General features: G+C 44.7%; 1 protein-coding gene across 2 annotated transcripts in view; it reads right to left on the bottom strand.

Moving 5' to 3' along the window:
* Nucleotides 1–22,507, bottom strand: part of LBR (lamin B receptor) — a 51,770-nt gene that overhangs the window by 9,447 nt on the left and 19,816 nt on the right. For both annotated transcript variants that reach the window (XM_074949190.1, XM_074949191.1), the window contains exons 6-8: nucleotides 9,584–9,777; nucleotides 4,162–4,216; nucleotides 365–559 (exon numbers count right to left, since the gene is read on the bottom strand). In XM_074949190.1, coding sequence (XP_074805291.1) covers nucleotides 365–559; nucleotides 4,162–4,216; nucleotides 9,584–9,777 — 444 coding nt within the window. The remainder of the gene's footprint in view (nucleotides 1–364; nucleotides 560–4,161; nucleotides 4,217–9,583; nucleotides 9,778–22,507) is intronic.

The raw sequence follows: 22,507 nt of genomic DNA, 5'->3' as shown, positions 1-22,507 counted from the left end.
GGGGAAAGTGTAAAAGTGACTATACAGAAGACTACCAAATGCTGAAAACCGAAAAAGAAAAATAATTTTCCTCTCATCTCTAAGGACAAGGCTACATAAAATACTTCAAATAATGCTTCTGAGTTCATTATGCAAAAAAAAGGCAACTAAATTTGAGGTGCTATGCAGCATCTGTATCTTTATTAAAAAACATTCAACTTGCAATATAAATATGAGAACAGTAAAACATCTAATAATTAGCCAGACCATTATGGCAATTATCCTAAAATGTACTTAAGATTTGACTTAGCAAAGACTTGTTCGTACAATGAAAGTGTAATAAAACAGAAGGGAGAAAAGGTTTGAAATATTCTCACACACTTACCAGAATTTCCACCAGGTGACAGTTCTTCCTTAGGTGCTTTCAAGGACCGGGCATAGAGATAAATGCTCAACAACACAGAAAAAATTGCAGCAGAGACTGCAAACTGCAGGAAATGGTCATATAAATAATGAAGCTCAATTTCAAAATATAAAGAATTTCCAACAGCGGCAGCAGTCAGGACAAAAGCATAAAATCCTTTAAAAAAGACAAACAAACAAACGTTAACAAATAAGCCAAGTCAAAAGACATAACTTTTAGTATAGCAGTCATTCATTAAATTTTTGCATGATTTTGTGAAGTTTTGAAAAATAAAATTTAAAGATACCTACAATGACATAATTATCTAATATTTTAATCATGTGTATAGATGTGCCCCAGTTCAGCTAAGCATTTAGCAGAATCAGGGCTTCCATGTACAGGAGGGGTGGCCAACCTGAGCCTGAGAAGGAGCCAGAATTTACCAATGTACATTGCCAAAGAGCCACAGTAATACGTCAGCAGCCCACGCATCAGCTCCTGCCCCAGCGCCTCCCGCACACCGGCAGCCCCGCCAATCAGTGCCTCGCTCTCCCTCCCCGCAACTCCCAATCAGCTGTTTTGTGGCATGCAGGAGGCTCGCGGGTGAGGAGAGAGCGCGAGGTCATAGCAGGCTCAGAGGAGGGGTGGAAGAGGTGGAGTGGGGACAGGGCCTGTGGCAGAGCCAGGGGTTGAGCAGTGAACACCCCCTGGCACACTGGAAAGTTGGCGCCTGTAGCTCCAGCCCCCAAGTCGGTGCCTTTACAAGGAGCCGCATATTAACTTCTGAAGAGCCGCATGTGGCTCCAGAGCCACAGGTTGACCACCCCTGATGTATAGGCATAGCAACATGCATGTAACAGGCCAAGCAGAGGTCATGCTGGCTGGAAGAAGAAAAGATTTTTTTAGGAGTTTTCAGCCACAGTCTCCTCTGGTTGAAGGTCCATACCCACAACTGATCAAGCCAGTGTGCAGTTTAGAACTGACCCTGGATTCCAGGTTTATGCTAAGCTCTCAACATAGCAATGTCTATGAGCAATGAATTCTACCACCTCCAGCTGGCTAGGATCGTATAATGACTTGGTTTTCAGCAACACACAACAGGACTACAGCAATACACTCTACCTGGCCTACAGTTAGTACAAAATGCAGCAGCCCCCCTCCTCAGCAGCATAGGTTTGATGTGCTTGAGGGTAACTTACCTATTCACTTCATTGGCTCACCATAGAATATTGCATCAAGTTCAAGACTTCAGTACTTTTCTTCAAGACAAGTAATAATCTGGGCCTGGATTATCAAACAGGTCACCTAAAGCTCCAGGACAAGGACCACCATCTACAGTTATGATCCTCTGGCAACATATCCACCACAGGGCTAAAAGCTCAGTTGTGTAGGAGATAAAAATCTTTTGGGAGATCCAGGAATGTGCTCTCCCACAGAAACTAAACCAAACTACAGGCTTTGCTGCGTTCCATCCCACATGCGCACACATACCTCTTCAATCTAAACTTCATAATAAAAAGAACACAGATCTCACACACACACACACACACACACACACACACACACACACGAATGTCTTTTTTTTTAAATTATTTTCCACTAAGGAAAAATAAAAACAAAAAGATAAGCACCACAGAACAGATGCTAGTTACATGCAGTGTTGTTGTAGCCATGTCAGTCCCAGCATATGTAGCCATGTCGATCCCAAGATATTTGATATTTTTTATATATATAAAAATAGCCTGGGATCGACATGGTTACAACACTAGTTGACATTTACTAGACCTGTCTCAACTTCTTAAAGCAGTACTGAAAGGTGCTCAATACATGATGATGGTGCAGTATAAGAACCTGAACAGAAAAGGTAGAGGTTTAGACATCAGTGTTGTTTTCTCAACAGTAAGAAAAACTTTCTTTCGTGAGCAACTGTCTTATTGCAGTGTGTTGTGTTGCTCAGCACAAGAGGATCTTCTGAACACTACTCTACGGTGTTAAGGGGACAGAGTGCTGAAGCACGCAGAGGTGCCCAGCAGAAACATGGGAGGGCCCTTTTGAAGCACTTCTTGTCCTTGGAGGGACAGGGGATGTGAAAGCATTGAGGAGAATGGGGCCAGAGTTGGGTTAAGAGATCCTATAGCATGAACTGCTTATTTGAAATGGAAAGGTGAGAGCAAGAACTTGAGCTCTAAACATTGCATGCCAGGTAAGAAAGCAGGCAGGAACAGACTTGTTACCTGAAGCCCAAGATAGAGGGGAGCCAGAGTCCCTTGTCTGCTGCAACTGCCACAGGCCTTGGTGTAAGAGTCATAGCTGGGCTTGGGGGTGGTAGGACCCTGTGATCATTCACTCTGCTGGATAAGTTTGAATAACGGAAGGGAAACCTTTGGTCCAGAAAGAGTAAATAGCGACAAAGGAGAGAGTGCACAGAATACCTACTCTCCATATGTATTTTTGTATGGCTATTCTATTTTCAAAGTTTTGCTCTATTATTGTCCGAGCTTGTGAGGGCATGCACTCAACTCAATAACATTCCTCTCTCTCTTTAAACACATTAACTTTTGAATGCCAAATTGAGTTAATTCTAAAATATCAGGGAATATTCTGGGCATCAGTAGCCAGAACCTTATTGATTTAGGGAAAATTGGAAAACCAAGAGAGGGGGAAAAGGGAGAACACACCTCTATCCTCTGTTTAGCAGACCAACTGCTTCAAGCACCTGTGCAATTATCTGTAGATCAAATAACTGGTTGATAGCACTCAATAATGCTTTCCAGTACAATACTGCTAATTCAGCTATGCCCATCTTCCCAACAGAGTTTAATGTATGACACGCTGAATAACTTCCCTCCAGACAGAAAAATTACAAATAATAATGATGGAAGGACAGAGGGCATGCATACAGCCCCAGCATGAGGGGAGATTAAGGGTCTCTGGTATGGGGGAGTAATGGAGCAAACAGAACCTCTGGGCCAGGAGACTTGCAGTCTCCCTGGCATATGGCAGAGTGGGGAATGGACAACACACAGCCCCCAGCATTAAGGAAGGGGTAAGGAAGGGCATTGTAGGGAGTTATAGGGAGCGCGTAAGGAGTGCCTGAAATGGAAGGGTATAGATGGGTGGCACACAGGGACCGTGTGGGGGGAATGGAGGGAAGCAATGAGCCCGACTGTGTAATGTGCACATCCTTCAAAAGTTGCAAACTGCACAACTCCATAGTATTTATGAAGGGATCACCATGAGAAGTTACTTGAACTACAAACTGCTCAATATACTGAGCATCTTGGAGTTATCGGAACAAAAAAAACAAACACACACACAAAATTTTGTTTCTATGGACAAGGACAGATGCACCAAAACAGTAGGTCTCCATAGCTATGCAATTACTTAGCAGCCTCCAAAGTATGCTAGGAAGTATAACAGACCAAGAAAGACAGGAGATAACATAACCTTTCCTGTTTTTAGTTACATTAGGAGTGATTTTAAGGAAAATGTGAGCATGGACATGGAATCACCAAATGTAATAATACAAACTGACTTGAGTTAGCCCAATGATCACTTTATTCATGTTGCACAGCTACAAAAGACATTGGAGAATGTGTGCCCCCAACAAGCCAACATACAAAAGCAACACCACAAAGCAAAAAACATTCACAAAACATCTAACTTTTCCCCACTATTACTACACAATGTGCATTTTAATTAACCTGTGGCACTGAGTTAATTAAAACTGAGTGTCACAGATTAGACAAATTTCAAAGGAGACTATTGAACACACTTACCATTTATTCTGTATTGTAGTCTTCTTCCATTCAAAAGTGGCATTCCTTCTACAACCTTAGAAGAGAAAGGATAAAAGACTAGTTGATTTTTTTAAAAAACTTGATTCAAATAATTTCATTTGCCAACATGACAGAAGTTCAGTCATGACAGTCAACTAGAGGCATGCCATCAACTTGAAAATCTTACTCCTTTCTAAAATTTTTGTACCTTCTGTAATAACTAGCAACAGCTGATATTAAAAAATGAAAGCTAGCAAGTCTATTCTCTCCATCACTTAATTAGTTTACAGAAAGTATTGTCAAATGCAAAGTATAATGTCAGCTTCCCTTCAGTTAGCTTCCCATTTATTTTGTATTTTCCCACACAGAGCAGGGAGGGTCATTTAAAAAAGGGAAAATAAAATAGGAAAATGTGGTTTACAAGGGGAGTCAGGAGCAGGTTCAATACCTGAAACTACTTTTCACTCTTTTTTTTTTTTTTTTTTTTTAAATAGAGACAAGGTAGGTGAGGTAATTATCTTTTACTGGACCAACTTCTGTTCATGGAGGAGACAAACTTTTGAGCTACACAGAACTCTTCTTCAGGTCTGGGGAAGGTAACCAGAGACAGATTAAAGCATACTTAAGGGTTCACACACACAACCACAGAAATGTTGGGTGGGAAGGGACTGCAAGAAGTCATCAAGTCCCACACACACCACTGAGGCAACACTAAAGACTAAGTAAACCTAAAACATCTTTGACAGGTGTTGGTCCAAACAGTTTTTAAAAGCCTCCAAATGATGGGGATTCCACAAGCTCCCTTGGAAGCCTATTCCAGCACTTAACTACCCTTATAGTTAGGAAGTTTTTCCTAATAGCTAACCTAAATCTTCCACTGCTGCAGATTAAGATGATTATTTCTTATCCTACCTTCAGTGGCCATGGAGAACAATTGATTACTGTCCTCTTTATAACAGCCCGTAATATATTTGAAGACTTACCAGGTCAACATCTCAGTCTTTTCTCAAGACTAAACATGCCCAGTTTTTTTTAACCTTTCCTTATAGGTCAGGTTTTCCAAACTTTTAATCATTTTTGTTGATCTCTTCTGGAGTCTCTCAAATTTGTCCACATTTTTCCTAAAGTGTGGCACCCAGAATTGGACACAGTGCTCCAGGTGAGGTCTCACCAGTGCTGAATAGAGTGGGATAATTACCTCCTATGGCTAATATATAACACTACTGTTAATCTACCCCAGAATATTTGCCTTTTTTTGCAACTGCATCACATATTCAATTTGTGATCCACTATATCCCCCAAATCCCTTTTCAGATGTACACCTCTACCCCTTTATAACGCGACTCAATATAACGCGGGTTCGCATACAAAGCGGTAACGCTCCGACACGCTGCTCTGAGCAGCGTGTTAAGGGGGCCGGAGGGGTTGGATAAGGGGCAGAGAGTCTCGGGGGTGGTCAGGGGCTCCCCCCCCCGCCACGGTCTGGGGGGCAGGAGCTGTGGGGTGGGGAGGGTCCACTTTTGGAGGCCCTGCAGTCCCAGAGTGGCCCAGGGGACTAGCGGGGGGCTGGGAGCAGACCGCTTCGCTTCCCTCACCCCAGCTGTGTTGCTCGGGGAAGGATCCCCCCCGCACTCACCAGCAGCAGGGGAAGTAGAGAAGCCCAGCCCCAGCCCGCTCTACTCTGCCAGCTCCCAGTTGTGGCACTCCTCTTCCCACCACAGGTGAGTGCGGGACCTTTCCCCAACCCCCACCCCAGCAACACGGCTGGGGCAAGGAAAGCGGAGTAGGCTGGGGCCGCATCGCTCCACTTCCCGCTGCCAGTGAGTGCAGAGGGTGTCCTTTCCCCAACCTCCCCGCATTCACCGGCGGCGGGAAGCGGTGGAGTGGAGCAGGCTGGGGCCACGTTACTCCGCTGCCTGTGAGCACCTGTCAGGGGGCGGGGGTCTCTGGAGGGGGCGGTCAGGGAACAAGAAATTGGGGGGGCCAAAGCAAGTTTGATATAACGCGGTCTCATCTATAACGCAGTGAGATTTTTTTTTTGTCTCCCGAGGACTGCATTATATCGGGGTAGAGGTGTACTACCACGTAACCAGTTATTCCCCATTTCGTAGTGATGCAATATTTTTCCTTCCGAAATGAAGTACTTTACATTTTTCTCTAGTGAATTTCATCTTGTTCATTTCAAACCAATTCTCCAATTTGTCGAGGTCCTTTTGAATTCTAAGCCTGTCCTCCCAAGTGCTGCAATCCTTCCTGGTGCGGTGTCATCTGAAGATTGTATAAGCATACTCTACACTCCATTATACATGTCATTAATGAAAATATCGACTAGAACTGGACCCAGGACTGACCCATGTGGAACCCCACTAGATATGCCCTTCCAGTTTGGCAGCGAATCATTGATAACTCCTTTTTGAGTATGGTCTTTCAACCACTTGTGCACCCAACCTTAGTGCAATTTTATCAAGACTCATTTCCCTAGTTTGAGTATGAGAATTACATGGGACTGTGTCAAAAGCCTTACTAAAAATCAAGATATATCATGTCTCTACTTCTCCCCTCAACCCTGCCATCCATTAGGCCACTAACCGTGTTAAAGAAGAAAATTAAGTTGGCTTGGCATGATTTGTTCTTGGCAAATTTATGTTGGCTATTCCTTATAACCATATTATACTCTAGGTACTTACAAAATTGATTTTTTGATAATTTGTTCCAGTATTTTTTCAGATATCAAACTTAGGCTGGCTGGTCTATAATTTCCTGGGTCCTCTTTGTTGCCCCTCTGCAGGCCTCTGGGACATCGTGTGATCCCAGGGAGTTCTCAAAGATGATGACTAATGGTTCCAAGATTGCTTCAGTTAGTTCCTCAAGTACTCTAAAATGAATTTCATCAGGCCCTCCTGACTTGAATACATCTAACTTCTCTAATTATTCTTTAACCTGTGCTTTCCCTTTTTTTGGCTTGTATTCCTTCCCTCTTGTTAATATTAATTCTGTTGAGTATCTGGTCACCATTAAAGTTTTTAGTGAGGACTGAAGCAAAATAGGCATTAAACACCTCCGCCATCTTGATATCAGTTATTAGCAATCCTTCCCCACTAAGTAATGGGCCTATACTTTCATTTGTTTTTCCCCCTTGCTCCTAATGTATTTAAAGAGCTTCTTACTGCCTTTTATGACCCTTGCTAGGTGTAATTCATTTTGTGCCTCAGTCCTTCTGACTTTGTTCCTATTGTTTATAATGCTTGTGCTATTCTTTGTACTCCTTAGCAATTTGTCCATGTTTCCACTTTTTGTAAGACTTTTTTGATTTTTAGGTAATTGAAGAGCTCCTGATGAAGCCATACTGGCCTCTTACTATTCTCCCTATCTTTCCTTCACATTGGGATAGTTTAGAGTTGTACCTTTAATATTGTCTTCTTGAGAAAGAGCCGACAATACTAAAATCCTATTTCCCTTAGTTTTTCTTCCCATGAAACCTTACCTACTAGTTCTCTAAGTTTGTTAAAGTCTGCTTTTTGAAGTCCATTGTTCCTCTCCTGCTCTCACACCTTCCTTTCTATAGAATCATGAAATTTATCATTTCATGATCACTTTTACCCAAAATGCCTTCCACCTTCAGATTTGCTACCAATTTCTCCCTGTTCTTCAGAATCAAGTCTAAAACTGTTGTCCCCCTAGTTATTTCCTACACTTTCTGAAACAAAAATTTATCCCCAACATATTCCAAATACTTATTAGAAATTATGTTTTGCCGTTTTACTTTTCAGACAAATTTCTGGGTAGTTAAAGTCTACAATTACTACCAGGTCTTGTTTTGCATATTTCTGTTGTTCAGGAAATGCGTCATCTCATCCACCTACTCATCCTGATTTGATGGTCTACGGTAGACCCCTGCCACGACATCACCCTACAGCACATGCTATAGGCCACTTAAAATGAAATGCACAATTAAAAGTTAGCAGGCAGTAAGGTGCATAACCAATTGTAATGAGCCATAAAAGCACTCTCTCTGTTTAGTCTACATTTTTAGTGTCTAGCAGAGTTATAAATTTAAGTTCCCATGCTCATCTTTTGAAGGTGTTATGCAAGTTTCCTTTGAGGATAAGGACTGAGAGGTCAGATATGGAATTAACGCTTTTTGAAGCGTCCACCCCAGGTAACATGATGTTTTTGTCTTTTATCATCTTTCTGTGTAAGCTCATTCGAGACTATAGTGATTGTCTGGTTTCACCCACATAGTTGTTTGGGGCATTTGATGAGCTGGATGTGACAGACATGTGTAGGACCCACAAATCTTGAAAGGTGTGTTGTGGTGGGTGTTGATCATTGTAGCAATGCAGACATGTCTGCAAGTTTTGCACCTGTTGTTCTGACAGGGTCTGGTGCTGTTTTGAGTTGGTGTGTCCTAGTCTGTGGGGAGCTTTCTTCTGATGATGAGCCTAGTGAGGATAGGGGATTGTTGGAAGGCCAGAAGAGGGGTTTTTAATTTTTTTAATTGACTAGACCTCAAGTAGACCAAGTCCCTAAAAAGCATTCTTTCAAATATTATTTAGAGGGCAAGGAAAATTAACGGGAAGAGAAAGACAGAAATACAAACATTAGCTATGTTTATAAAAACTTTCAAGGAACTTCTATAAGCATGGGTGTCTGAAATCTCAGTGAAATTTATGTCTGAAGAAAGCGGGAGGTGGCAATTTTAACACAAGTGTTACGAAGTCAGAAGCTTCTGTTTCCCAGAGTAGAATCAATGAAGAGTCCAATGACTGATCCTCTCCATTTTAAACAGTCAAACTAAAGGATTGCCGACTTATAGAAATTGCCATTCCAAACTAGGCCAACGGTTATCTACTTTTGTAGTCTTTCTTCCAGAAGTGGGCAATATCTGATTCTTCAGAGAAAGGGTAAAGAACAATATAATGTAGCTGTCCAATTGTGCGTACATGTGTAGGAGTGGGATGGTTAGGAATGACTTCCTGAGCTTGCAACTTCCCAACAATGAAGCTTATATCTTGAAGTAAATACTCTCTTCTATTTGACGTAGTGGTGGAACCAGATAGAAACTCAGTAACAGAAGCTGGTAAAAATGTATATGCTCAAAAGTTGCCATATGTCATTCTTCTATGATTCTATCAGTGCATCAAGTCCATTTTACTACATGATGCCTAAATGATAAATGGTTACTGTATAGTGTATTGAGGGACTGGGATATATGACCAGAAATCAGACTTTTGGCAGCAAGGGTTTTCAAGGTGGCAGTTGTGTAATTTAAACTTTCAACAAATCTGAAGTAGTTATATTCCAATATAGTATTGATAAACAGATAGTTATTGGTTAATTAACAGTATTTCAAACAATGGAATCAAACCTATCAACCCAGCCCACAAAACCCTCCAGAACACATTTACTACTAGAAGTTTACCTTTCCAACTGGCAGTAAGGAAAACAGAGCTTGAAGAAAGAACCACAGAAGAAAGACACCAAACACTCTGGTCTCCCATAAACTATCAAATGCTGGCAAAGGAGGGAAGTTCATAACACTGGGGTCTTCCTGTTTGCACTTCAACAGCAAATAAAATACAGTGGCAGGCAGGAAAAATATCATGCAAAAGGCCCCTGTAAATAAAAACCACACAATAGTAAAAGAAACTTGGAAAATAAAAACATCCCATTAGAACAACAATTCTCAATCTGTAGATTAATAAACCCATACATTATTTCATACCAGGATAAACACTTATTTGATAAAACAAACAATTGCATGTAATGCTATCAAAGATTACCACCATGTGTTTACAATGGCTGTGTTAGCCACAAGTGAAAAAGTCATCCTAAATAAGTGCCAATTAAAAAAAAATAATAATAAATACCATGCTACATAGTTTGTTTGTTTTTAAAAAAGAAGATTTCTATAAACAAACCACGCACTCTAGAGTTACCTTAATACCAGAGAGTGGTAAAAGAAATTTTATAATGTAAAACCATATATAAATTATCTAAACTGGCATTTCTATAAATTGGTGTTGCTGTTTTAGAGCAAAACTTCCTCTAGAAACAGACTATTATAAACAAAGAATTCCATAATCTTAGATAATATAAATAAATTGCTTTTAAGACAGGGAATCTTAAAACTGCCAACTCAACCAGTTGTGAAGTTGGACAGTGTAATTTTTTTTTTTTTAATTTAAACTAGGTTCAATGTAATTAGATCAGTGTGATTTTAAGATCACTGTTTTCATCTAGACTCTTTAAGGAGAGCAGCTGAAGGTGCTCTGAAATTTAGAATATTAGATCCAGTGCCAGTGGAGACAGATTATCTTGCTTGCCCTGTGTGACTAATCAAAAGACAAAAAATAAAATCATAGAAAGGTAGGATTGGAGAGGACCTCAATAGGGCATCTAGTCCAAAGATGAGGCAGGACTAAGTATTATCTATAATATCCCTGACAGGTGTTGGCCTTACCTGTTTATAAATACCTCCAATGACAGAGATTCCACAACTTCCCTTGGTAATTCATTCTAATCCTTAACTACCTTTACAATTAGGACATTTGCCTAATGTCTAACCTAAATCTCCTTGCTGCAGTTTATGCCCATTACTTCTTGTCCTGTCCTCAGTGGATAGGGAAAAAAACTTAATCACCCCTCTTTTTATAACAACCCTTTTATATACTTGAAGACAGTTATGTCCCCCCTCAACCTTCTTTTCTCCAGACTTAACTAACCCAATTTTTTGTGTCTTTCCTTGCAGGTCTTGTTCTCTAGACCTTTAAATATTTATGTTGCTCTCTTCTGGACTGTCTCTGAAGTGTGGTGCCCAGAACTGAACACAGTACTCCAGTGGAGGCCTTATCGCTGCTGAGTAGAATGGAAGAATTGCTGCTCATGTTTTAGCCACAAGGTGCCACAAGTACTCCTTTTCTTTTTGCTCATGTTTTGCTTACAACACTCCTGCTAGTACATCGCACAATGTTTGCCTTTTTTCCCCCCCCTCTCAACAGTATTACAGTGTTGACTCATATTAAGCTTGTGATCCACTATAACCCCCAGATTGTTTTCTACAGTACTCCTACCTACACAGTAATTTCCCATTTTGTATGTGCGAATGTGAGGGGGTGTGCCAACCCTGCACTAGCCCCGCAAGGGTTAACCACGCACTTTGGAGTCAGGAGCCCACGCCCCCACTGGGCATACTCCAGTTGGAAACAGTATATAAAAGGTGGCAGCTTAGCTCAATCAGGGCTGACTGAGGAGAGCAGATGCATGCTGCAGGCTCCTACCAGGGAGCTGCTAGAACTCCAGCCTGCAGAGCCTGAAGGCACTGAATCCACACCAAGACCCCAGTCAACCACAGAGAATGCAGAAGATGGAAGGCTGCTACCCCTGAAGGAACTACAGGATTCCGGACAAACGGTATGAAGTGGCCCAGGGAACATGTTTATTGAGCAAGGGACCTAAGCCTGAAGCCAGGACTACAGGTTCTGCAGGGCACTGAGTTGGGACCCTAGTAGAGTAGGGTGGGCCCAGGTCCCCCTAGCCTAACACTAGGCCCCACAGCCCTGAGGCCAAGGGCAGCCCCATAGACTCTAGCTTCTAGCCCCAACCAAGGGAAACTCACTAATCTCTGTCTGCTAGGCCTCGCCACTCTTACTATGAGAAGCCACATTCACCAAAAGGGGGCGTTCTCCCCCAACGGTCTGAAATCCTGCTACAGCGCAATAGATTATTCCTTCCTTAGTACTTTGCATTTGTCCTTCTTGAATTTCATCCTGTTTATTTTAGACCATTTCTCCAATTTGTCAAGATGATTTTTAATTCTAACCCTGACCTCCAAAGCACTTCCAACCCCTCCTAGCTTCCTATCGTCCATATATTCTATAAGCATTATTCTCTATGCTATTATCCAAATCATTTGAAGAGATATTGAATAGAACCAAACCCAGGACAGATTCCTGCAGGACCCCACTCTATATGCCCTTCCAGCTTGACTGTGAACCATTGATAACTACTCTGAGCCCTGGGCTACATTGCGAGTTTAGGTCGGATTTAGCAGTTTAGATCGGTTTAGCCCTGCACCCGTCCACACTACGAAGCCATTTTCCCCCCAACTTTAAGGGCTCTTAAAACCGGTTTCTGTACTCCTCCCCGATGAGTGGATTAGCGCTGAAATCGACCTTGCTGGGTCCAATTTGGGGTAGTGTGGATGCAATTCGACGGTATTGGCCTCCGGGAGCTATCCCAGGGTGCTCCATTGTGACTGCTCTGGACAGCACTCTCAACTCAGATGCACTGGCCAGGTAGACAGGAAAAGCCCTGCAAACTTTTGAATTTCATTTCCTGTTTGGCCAGCGTGGCGAGCTGATCAGCACAGGTGACCATGCAGTCCCAAAAATCGCAAAAGAGCTCCAGCATGGACCGAACAGGAGGTAGTGGATCTGATTGCTGTATGGGGAGACAAATCCGTGCTATCAGAACTCTGTTCGAAAAGACAAAATGCCAAAACATTTGAAAAAAAATCTCCAAGGGCATGAAGGACAGAGGCTATAACAGGGACCCGCAGCAGTGCCGCGTGAAACTTAAGGCACTCAGGCAAGCCTACCAAAGAACCAGAGAGGCAAACGGCTGCTCGGGGTCAGAGCCCCAGACATGCCAGTTCTATGATGAACTGCATGCAATTCTAGGGGGTGCCCCTACAACTACCCCAGCCCTGTGTGTGCACTCCGTCAATGGACTCTCACGCAACAGGGATGCGGATTTTGGGGGATGAGGAAGATGAGGAGGAGGAGGCTGAAGCACAGCAAGCAAGCGGAGAAACCATTTTCCCCGACAGCCAGGAACTGTTTCTCACCCTGGATCTAGTAACGTCCCAACCCACCGAAGGCGGGCTCCCGGACCTAGAAGGCAGAGAAGAGACCTCTGGTGAGTGTATCTTTGTAAATATAATACACGGTTTAAAAGCAAGCATGTTTAATGATTAATTTGCTCTGAAGACTTGGGATGCATTCGCGGCCAGTACAGCTACTGGAAAAGTCTGTTCACGGGTATGGGGATGGAGCGGAAATCCTCCAGGGACATCTCCACGAAGCTCTCCTGGATGTACTCCCAAAGCCTTTGCAAAAGTTTCTGGCGAGGGCAGCCTTATTCCATCCTCCATGGTAGGACACTTTACCACAGCAGGCCAGCAGCACGTAGTCTGGAATCATTGCATAACAAAGCATGGTACCGTATGGTCCCAGTGTTTGCTGGCATTCAAGCAACATCCGTTCTTTATCTCTCTGTGTTATCCTCAGGAGAGTGATATCATTCATGGTCACCTGGTTGAAATATGGGAATTTTATTAAGGGGACATTCAGAGGTGGCTGTTCCTGCTGGGCTGTTTGCCTGTGGCTGAAATCATCCCCGCTGTTAGCCACGCGGTGGGGAAAGGGGTGAAGCGATCAACCCAGAGAATTGGGGGTGTGTGTGGGGAGGGGTGTTAGTTGGGTTTGTGCTGCATGTTGTGAAAGTAGAATGAATTATATTGAAATTATAATTCATTAAAGAAATGCTATTTGAAGGGTTTGTTGAAATATAGTTGTCAGGAAGAGAAACATTAAGGAGTGTGAGACAATGGGTCCTCAAACTAATTAACTTAGAGCTCCTACTGAGCTAGGAGATTGGTAAATGTTAGTATGCAAATAAGATATGTATGTATATTTGTCAGTTTCTGCTTTCTTTTGTCTCATGTTAAATTGGCTTTGGCTTAGCTGTATAAATAAGTTATCTTGAGCCTCAGAGAGGGGCTCACATCTGGGTGCATTAGCAAAGCGCTTTGCTTATAAACAGAGTGGTCTGACAAATTATGTGAGTCCTGAATCTGACTTTGACAATTTGGAGGTTCCACCGAGACGGCAACCGTCTTCACTGGGGCCGTGTGACTCCTGACTGTTCTTAGGACGGCCGTGACAAGCCGGCACCTGGGCATTTGGCCTGAGCGGTCCTCCGCCAGAACAGAAGGGTGCATGACCACAGAGAAGTCTACGCCATCGAACCTGTTGGTTCCCACTCTGTTCTGGTAGGGATCCCGGGATCTGACATCAGGAATCTGGTCAGGTAATTATTTCTGTGTTTTGTCCGGACTGAGGACTGTCTTGTCTCTGTGTCTATCCGTCCTCCCTGTGGTGTGTTTGAGTCTGGGCGCCATCTCCGTCCGGGGATCAGCTGACCAAAGGGTTCCTGTCCCCACAGTCTGAGTGAGTGAAATCTGCACAATCGCAGCCGCACCGCGTCTTGGGTAAAATCCTTGGTGTGAAAGCAAGGGCGATTGAGGCAGTAGCCTGTGGGCTCCTTTTGTGTGTTGCACCAGGCATTGCTCTGACGAACCCGACTTTCCTTCTTGCGTGATTGGTGTGTAAAGTCCTCCTGTATGGGTAGCCAGACGTCTAAGTCGGGACAGTTCCCTAAAGGAACGCCGGCTCAGTTTATGTATTTTAGGAAGAGTCCGGACTCCTGTAAATTTCTGGAAAAATGGTCTAGGCTAAGGGGGTCAGGTCGAGTGACTACTACCACCACTACGCTTCTGTCCCCAGAAGCCTTTACAGCTATTCTGAGGGAAAATGGGCCCTTTTCCCACAGAAATGGTCTATAAGGGACTGCTGCAGGCAGCAGACAGAAAGAGAATCTGATCAAAATTGTTTGACTATTGGGTAATGTAATCAAAATCACTAAAGTATGTAAGGTGTTTCTATTGGAACTTAACTTGGCTGCTCCTGGTTGCGTCTAGTTGTACAAGATGGAAGTGTAATCGGGGTACAGTTGTGTAAAAGAGTAATCACAGTGCAAGGGATGTTAGGCAAAAGAGAATTGTGTGTGTGTGTGTATAGTGCTAAAATCTGAAGCTGTCTCTCAGCTATTACCTGAGAATAAACTTATTGCTTGGTACAGCAGAGAAACTATTGCAAACATGGTCTGTTGCACAAGAGGGGAAACTGAGGTACAGCACCTCATGAATTTCATAAATGACCAGTGAGTGGGGTAATTCACTAGCCTGACTATAGAACAGCCTGACTATAGAACAAAATAAGTACAGCCTGGAGGTAATTCTTCTGTTTTTCCTGCAATTAGCAAGGAAATTTGTAAAAGAAAGTGGTATTATTATTAAGCAATAATCTGTCCCCACCAGGGAGGTGGAAATTGTTTCTTTTGTTTTTAGACTCTACAAGCAAGCTGGCGCCAGCAGAAGAATAACTCAGAATACTATGGATCTGTGTTTTGTGGTGTTTGTCTGTGGTGTATGTCTTGTTGCTAGCATTGGTGTGTTTTAATGAACAGAAAACCTCATGACATGGGTGGGGGATGGCTTCAAAAGGCTGACCTGCGGGGGTGGGGAGACGTGTATGGGAATGCAAAAGGCTAACGCAGGAGAATCCCAAAATTCAGTGGCCACTGTTAGGATCTTGGGACAAAGAGTAGACGTCTTAAAAGACAAACTCAGCCAACCTAAAACTAAATTGGCAAAAGGAGAGGTTGATTGTTTCATGCAGTGGTGGGAAGAGGCAAATCATAGGTGGACAGAATCAAAACTTGCCTCTCAAAGATTCTGGCTTCTATCCCACCAGATGCAACTCATTTTACTGTTGTTGATTTGTGCTCTGCTTTCTTTTCTGTCCCGGTTCACCCTGACTCCCAGTTCCTGTTTGCCTTTTCTTACAAGGGGCAACAGTACACATGGACCACACTGCCCCAGGGGTATACTGAAAGCCTGTCATTTTCCCCCCAAGCATTAGCCCGAGACCTTGCTGACCTTGTTTTCCCATCCAGGTCCACACTAGTCCAATATGTAGATGATCTACTCCTCTGTTCCCCTTCATTGTCTGCCTCTGAAACTGACTCTTTAGTGCTCCTTACTGCCCTAGCAAATAAAGGTCACAAAGCTTCTCGCTCTAAACTACAACTCTGTCAAGCTTCTGTCACATACCTTGGCTTTCTCCTCTCCCAGGGTTCCCGTGCACTTTCTCCCACCCGCGTCCAAGCTATCCTTAGCTTTCCCCGACCCCATTCCCCACGCCAGGTCCAGAAGTTTTTAGGCATGGCTGGATTTTGCAGACATTGGATTCCCCAATATGCCTCCCTTGCAAAACCTCTCCAGGAACTCACTCGATTCTCTGTGCCTGACCCCATGCCGTGGCCCCCTGAGGCCAATTCTGCCTCTGTTTTCCCTCAAACAGGGTTTGGCTTCTGCCCTGCCTTAGGGCTGCCTGACTATTCTAAGCCTTTTACCCTTTTCTGCCACGAACAATCTGGGTGTGCACTTGGAGTTCTCACTCAGATGCACGGAGAAAAGAACCGCCCAGTGGCTTATTTCTCTGCCACTTTAGACCCTGTTGCCCAAGGCTTACCCCCCTGCCTGCGTGCTGTGGCTGCTGCAGCGCGCCTACTCGAAATGTCTGATTCCCTTGTTCTCCGCTCTCCTCTTACCCTCCTGGTCCCTCACTCACCTCACCTGCTCCAAGACTCTGCCCCAGAAACCGAGAAGCAACCTTGGGCAACCCAGGATTCTTCTCTACATCCCGATTCCTTTTGGCGCTCGCCTACTGGCGCCTTTGTAGCCCCCTTTTCACTCTACCCATCTCTGGCCACCCTGCTACACGGTGTTTCGCATGTCGTAAAGGAGGGGATGGTCTCTGCTGTAACAAAGACCTTTACCCCCATTTTAGCTCTTTTGCAGCCCGCCACTGTGCAGCCTGTACCATTTGCCAAAGCCATAATATTGGTAAACCTGTAAAAGTGGCCCAGGGGTTCCGGGGCCTGCCTCAAGCATCGTTCTTGCACAAATGCCTAAGTGTCAACTATATGAATTTATATTGGTTATGGTATGTTTATTCTCTGGTTGGATTGAAGCCTTTCCTTGTCGCAAGGCTGACTCACTGTCTGTTGCCAAATGTTTGTTAAATCATATTATGCCTGCCAAGGGAATTCCTGCTACTCTGTCCAGTGATCGGGGTACACATTTTACTGGACAACTTGTTCAACACCTGGACCATATATTGCATATCAAACACCTGTTGCACTGTCCCGACCACCCACAGAGTGCAGGTGCAGTTGAAAGACGAAATGGTGTACTTAAGAATAAGCTTGCTAAAATTTGTGACTCTACAGGATTAAGCTGGCCAGTAGCCTTACCATTAGCCCTTATGGACATGAGATCCACTCCATCCCAAAGGCATAAATTAAGTCCCTTTGAAATTGTTATGGGACGTCCTATGCAAGCTATGACTACCATTACTCCCTTTCCAGATTTGAACTTGAGTCACAGTGCGCTCCTTCAGTATTGCAAGGGACTAAAGCAAGCTGTAAGTCACTTCCATTCACAGGTTCAAGTCGCCTAGCCCACGGAACTCACCTCCGACGCTTGCCACAACCTCGAGCCAGGTGACTGGGTCTACGTACGGCACCATCATCGAAAGCACGCCTTGGAGCCCCGGTGGAAGGGTCCCTCATCAGGTACTGCTTACTACACAGATGGCTGTTAAACTATCTGGCATCGCAGCGTGGATACATGCTTCACAGTGTAAGAAGGCACTACCCCCAGAGAACCAATCACCACCTCAGGACAACGCAGGGTCAATTTTGAATCCAGAAGACGACGTAGAGGAACAGTCTGCAATACCTTACAATCTACGCTCTCGTAAGGGTTGCCAGAAGCAGACGAACCAAAAAAAAAAAAAAAAAAAAAAGCAGTAGTGAGCCTAGCGCCTACTGCCTGGTGGGCGTAAAACCGTGACTGCAGTTCCCTCAGTTGAGGTTGTCAGAACCAGAAGAGCCTTGCCTCCAACACGCGCCTCTGCCTGTTCTTGGCTGCTGGTATCTTACGGTCTGGGGAGACCATGACGACAATTCTTATATCCAGTAGCAGGTGTGGATAACTCAGACCCTTAATATTTCTAATTGCTGGGTCTGCAACCACATCCCAGCCCACTCTCAAACTGGTGTTCCTGTCCTCGCTATCCCACTCAAGTCCCCAGACCTCACTGGAGGGCCTTGTCCGTTTAACAAAATATGGAACAGCAATGACACTTGGGAAGCAGTGGGAATAAATGCATCTAAATGGATAAGTGTGGTGGGAGGGAAAGGGTCATTGGTGTTGGGTGTGTAATGAGACAGGGCTGGATCTGGGGAAAAGCCGTTGCCTTCAGCATATTGTGGCCAATAGTGTACGGGATTATTCAAACAAAACTAAAAAGTGGCGGGCCGGGTATGGAGATATGAATTTTTTCTCAACCTGGAATCAAACAGAGAAATCAATCTCATGTTCCCCCTACAGTAACCTTAGTGAAAACAATACAATCTTTCAATGTCATGCAAATAACACCACTCCTCGTAAGGAGAATTACCCTGTACCCTTTGGGGGATACTACTCCTCCTTTGCAAACACCTATATGACAAATGGGTGCAACCAACCCTTCCCGGCCTTAATAGACCATCACTGGGTGTGTGGGACCAGAGCTTATACCACACTAACAACTAATTGGTTAGGAATCTGTTATCCCGCCCGACTCTTCCCACAATTCTGAGTGCTCGGAACTGTCCCTCGAGAATGCCTCTGCAATTTCAGGCGAAAAAGAAGGGCCTTAACAGATGCCCAATGGTATGTAAATAACATAAGCCCCTTAACCTGGGAAGAGGCCATTGGCGGTTCCTTAATACCATTAGGGGGAGTAATACACCATGCAAAAAGGCTCCTAAGGTTACAAGCAGTAGTTGAAATAATGGCAAATGAAACCGGAGAAAGTTTAAGAGCCCTGGCCAAAGAAACGGGGGCAATCCAACAGATGGCCCTCCAAAACCGTCAGGCATTGGACATAGTCCTGGCAGCAAAAGGAGGGACTTGTGCTCTCATTGGAAAAGACTGCTGTGTGTATATACCAGACAACACCAGTGAGTTAATAGATAGTGCTAGCCACTTAGAACAAACCGCATATCTTCCCCACGAAGAGCCAAGTTCTTTATGGAAGTGGCTAAGTAAACTTTTCAATTTTTCTGGCATAGGAAACTGGTTGTTTCAGGGAGCCCTAACTCTCCTGTTTGGAATCCTAATAATTTTTGTATGTTTTCAGTTACTTTCCTGTTGTATCCAAAATTGTGTCAGGCATGCTACACAGATAACTGCCCCAAACCAGAGTGCTAATTTGATGATTTTAAATATCACTGATGAACAAAGAGATAAAGAACGATTGATATGTGGAACCCAGTCATTGTTGGTCATTGCGTAGCTTAACCAAAAGGAGGGATTGTGAAAGTAGAATGAATTATATTGAAATTATAATTCATTAAAGATATAGTTGTCAGGAAGAGAAACATTAAGGAGTGTGAGACAATGGATCCTCAAACTAATTAACTTAGAGCTCCTACTGAGCTAGGAGATTGGTAAACGTTAGTATGCAAATAAGATATGTATGTATATTTGTCAGTTTCTGCTTTCTTTTGTCTCTTATGTTAAATTGGCTTTGGCTTAGCTGTATAAATAAGTTATCTTGAGCCTCAGAGAGGGGCTCACATCTGGGTGCATTAGCAAACCGCTTTGCTAATAAACAGAGTGGACTGACAAATTATCTGAGTCCTGAATCTGACTTTGACAACGTTAACCTGAAAACTGCAGCCCCTCCTTTTAAATGGCCAACCCATTTTAAAGAGCCAACCCAACGGGTGCTTGGTATGTGAATTGAGAGTGCTCCTGTTTGAAACCATTCCCACGTGTTAGGAAGGTTAAAGAAGCCAAAAGACTGTGGCTTACCATGTCTGCCTGCAAGCCGAATTCTGCTGCCCGCCGGCCCTGCATGTGTGATCTCTCACACAATACCGGCAGGCCCTCAATATAAGAGGCAAAATGCAACCTTGTAAAGAAAGCACACGTTCTCTGTAATGTTAACAGCTTGCTCCACTGTGAAAGTCTACCCATTGTTCTCTAAAATGTCTCTTTTTAAAGACTAATCTTTTTTCCCCCTCCCACAGCTGCAAATGTTTCATCGCTCCACGTATCATCTCCGTCCCAGAGGCTATCAAACATTAGAAGCCGGAAAAAACCGCACTCGCAATGAAATGTTCTCTGAGCTCATGCAGGCCTCCCACACTGAAAGAGCCCAGCACAGGGAGACAATGTCAGAGTCCAGGAAAGCACAAAATGAACGCAAGGACAGGAGGGAGCGAGAGGAGAGGAGGGATGAGCAAGAGGACAGGAGGGACGAGCGAGAGGAGAGGTGACGTCAGCGTGATGAGAGGAGGCAGGATGCAATGCTGAGGCTACTGGAGGATCAAACTGATATGCTCTGGCATATGGTTGAGGTGCAGGAAAGGCAGCAGGAGCACAGACCACCGCTGCAGCCCCTGTGTAACCAACCGCCCTCCTCACCCAGATGCCCAAGAATGTGGTGGGGGGCCTCCGGCCACCCAGCCACTCCACCCCAGAGGACTGCCCAAGCAACTGAAAGCTGGCATTCAGTAAGTTTTGAAGTGCAGTGTGGCCTTGTCCTTCCATCCTCCCCTCCTCCCCCACCCCACCTGGTGCTTCCCTCCTCCCCCACCCCTCCCAGGTTACCTTGGCAGTTATCCCCCCATTTGTGTGACGAATTAATAAGGAATACATGAATTTAAAACAACAGTGACTTTATTGCCTCTGCAAGCGGTGATCAAAGCGGGGAGGGGAGGGCAGTTGGCTTACAGGGAAGTAAGAGTGAACCAAGGGGCGGGGGGTTTCATCTAGGAGAAACAAACAGAACTTTCACACCGTAGCCTGGCCAGTCATGAAACTGGTTTTCAAAGCTTCTCTGATGCTAGGCGTGCCCTGCTGTGCTCTTCTAACCGCCCTGGTGTCTGGCTGCACGTAATCAGTGGCCAGGCGATTTGCCTCAACCTCCCACCCTGCCATAAATGTCTCCCCCTTACTTTCACAGATGTTGTGGAGCACACTGCAAGCAGTAACAACAGTGGGAATATTGGTTTTGCTGAGGTCTAACCGAGTCAGTAAACTGCACCAGCGCGCTTTTAAACGTCCAAATGCACATTCTACCACCACTCTGCGCTTGAACAGCTCCTGACTACTGTCCAGGCTACCTGTGTATGGCTTCATGAGCCATGGCATTAAGGGGTAGGCTGGGTCCCCAAGGATAATTATAGGCATTTCAACATCCGCAACGGTTATTTTCTGGTCTGGTCCTGCAGCTTTTGAAACAGACCTGAATATGCGAGCGTCGTGTACCTTTCCCGGCCATCCCATGTTGATGTTGGTGAAACGTCCCTTGTGATCCACCAGTGCTTGCAGCACTGTTGAAAAGTACCTCTTGCGGTTTATGTACTCGCTGGCTTGGTGCTCCGGTGCCAAGATAGGGATATGGGCTCCGTCTATAGCCCCACCACAGTTAGGGAATCCCACTGCAGCAAAGCCATCTACTATGATCTGCACATTTCCCAGGGTCACTACCCTTGGTATCAGCAGATCTTTGATTGCGTTGGCTACTTGCATCACGGCAGCCCCTACAGATTTGCCCACTCTAAATTGATTCCCGACTGACCGGTAGCTGTCTGGCGTTGCAAGCTTCCACAGGGCTATTGCCACTCGCTTCTCAACTGTGAGGGCTGCTCTCATCTGGGTATTCTTGTGCCTCATGGCGGGGGAAAGCAAGTCAAAGTTCCATGAAAGTACCCTTATGCATACAAAAGTTTCGCAGCCATTGGGAATCATCCCAGACCTCCAACACTATGCGGTCCCACCAGTCTGTGCTTGTTTCCCATGCCCAGAATTGGCATTCCACAGCATGAGCTTGCCCCATTGCCACCAGGATGGCCAAATTGCCAGGACCCGTTCTTTGAGAGAAATCTGTGTCCATGTCCTCATCACTCTCCTCACAGCGCTGCAGTTGCCTACTCGCCAGCTTTTGCAGGTTCTGGTTCTGCATATACTGCATGATAATGCACGTGGCGTTTAGAGCGGTCACAACTGCCGCGGTGATCTGAGCGGGCTCCATGCTTGCCATGGTATGGCGTGAGCAGGAGAGCAGAGTGGAAGCGGAAGTGATGGGTGGATGACAATGCTGACAGCAATATGGCGCCCGCATGGAAAAAGGCGCGAAACAACTGTTGGCTGTTGCTTTCATGGAGGGAGAGAGGGGGGAGCAAGGGGTAGGCTGGCAGTAGATGGTGCTGCTGGCTGGGAGAGCAGCCTGAGGCAGAATGGCCCCCTCAAGGATTGAACTCACAACCCTGGGTTTAGCAGGCCAATGCTCAAACCACTGAGCTATCCCTCTGCCAATATTCCAGGCAAGACTGAATCTCCATTAGATAAAAAACTTAAAGAAGAGAATGACCTGCGTCA

This window comes from Natator depressus, chromosome 3, assembly GCF_965152275.1.
Source record: "Natator depressus isolate rNatDep1 chromosome 3, rNatDep2.hap1, whole genome shotgun sequence".
In the NCBI taxonomy this organism is placed as follows: domain Eukaryota; kingdom Metazoa; phylum Chordata; order Testudines; family Cheloniidae; genus Natator; species Natator depressus.
Note: the sequence above shows the minus strand (reverse complement) of the source record. Positions and strands in the feature narration are given on the sequence as shown.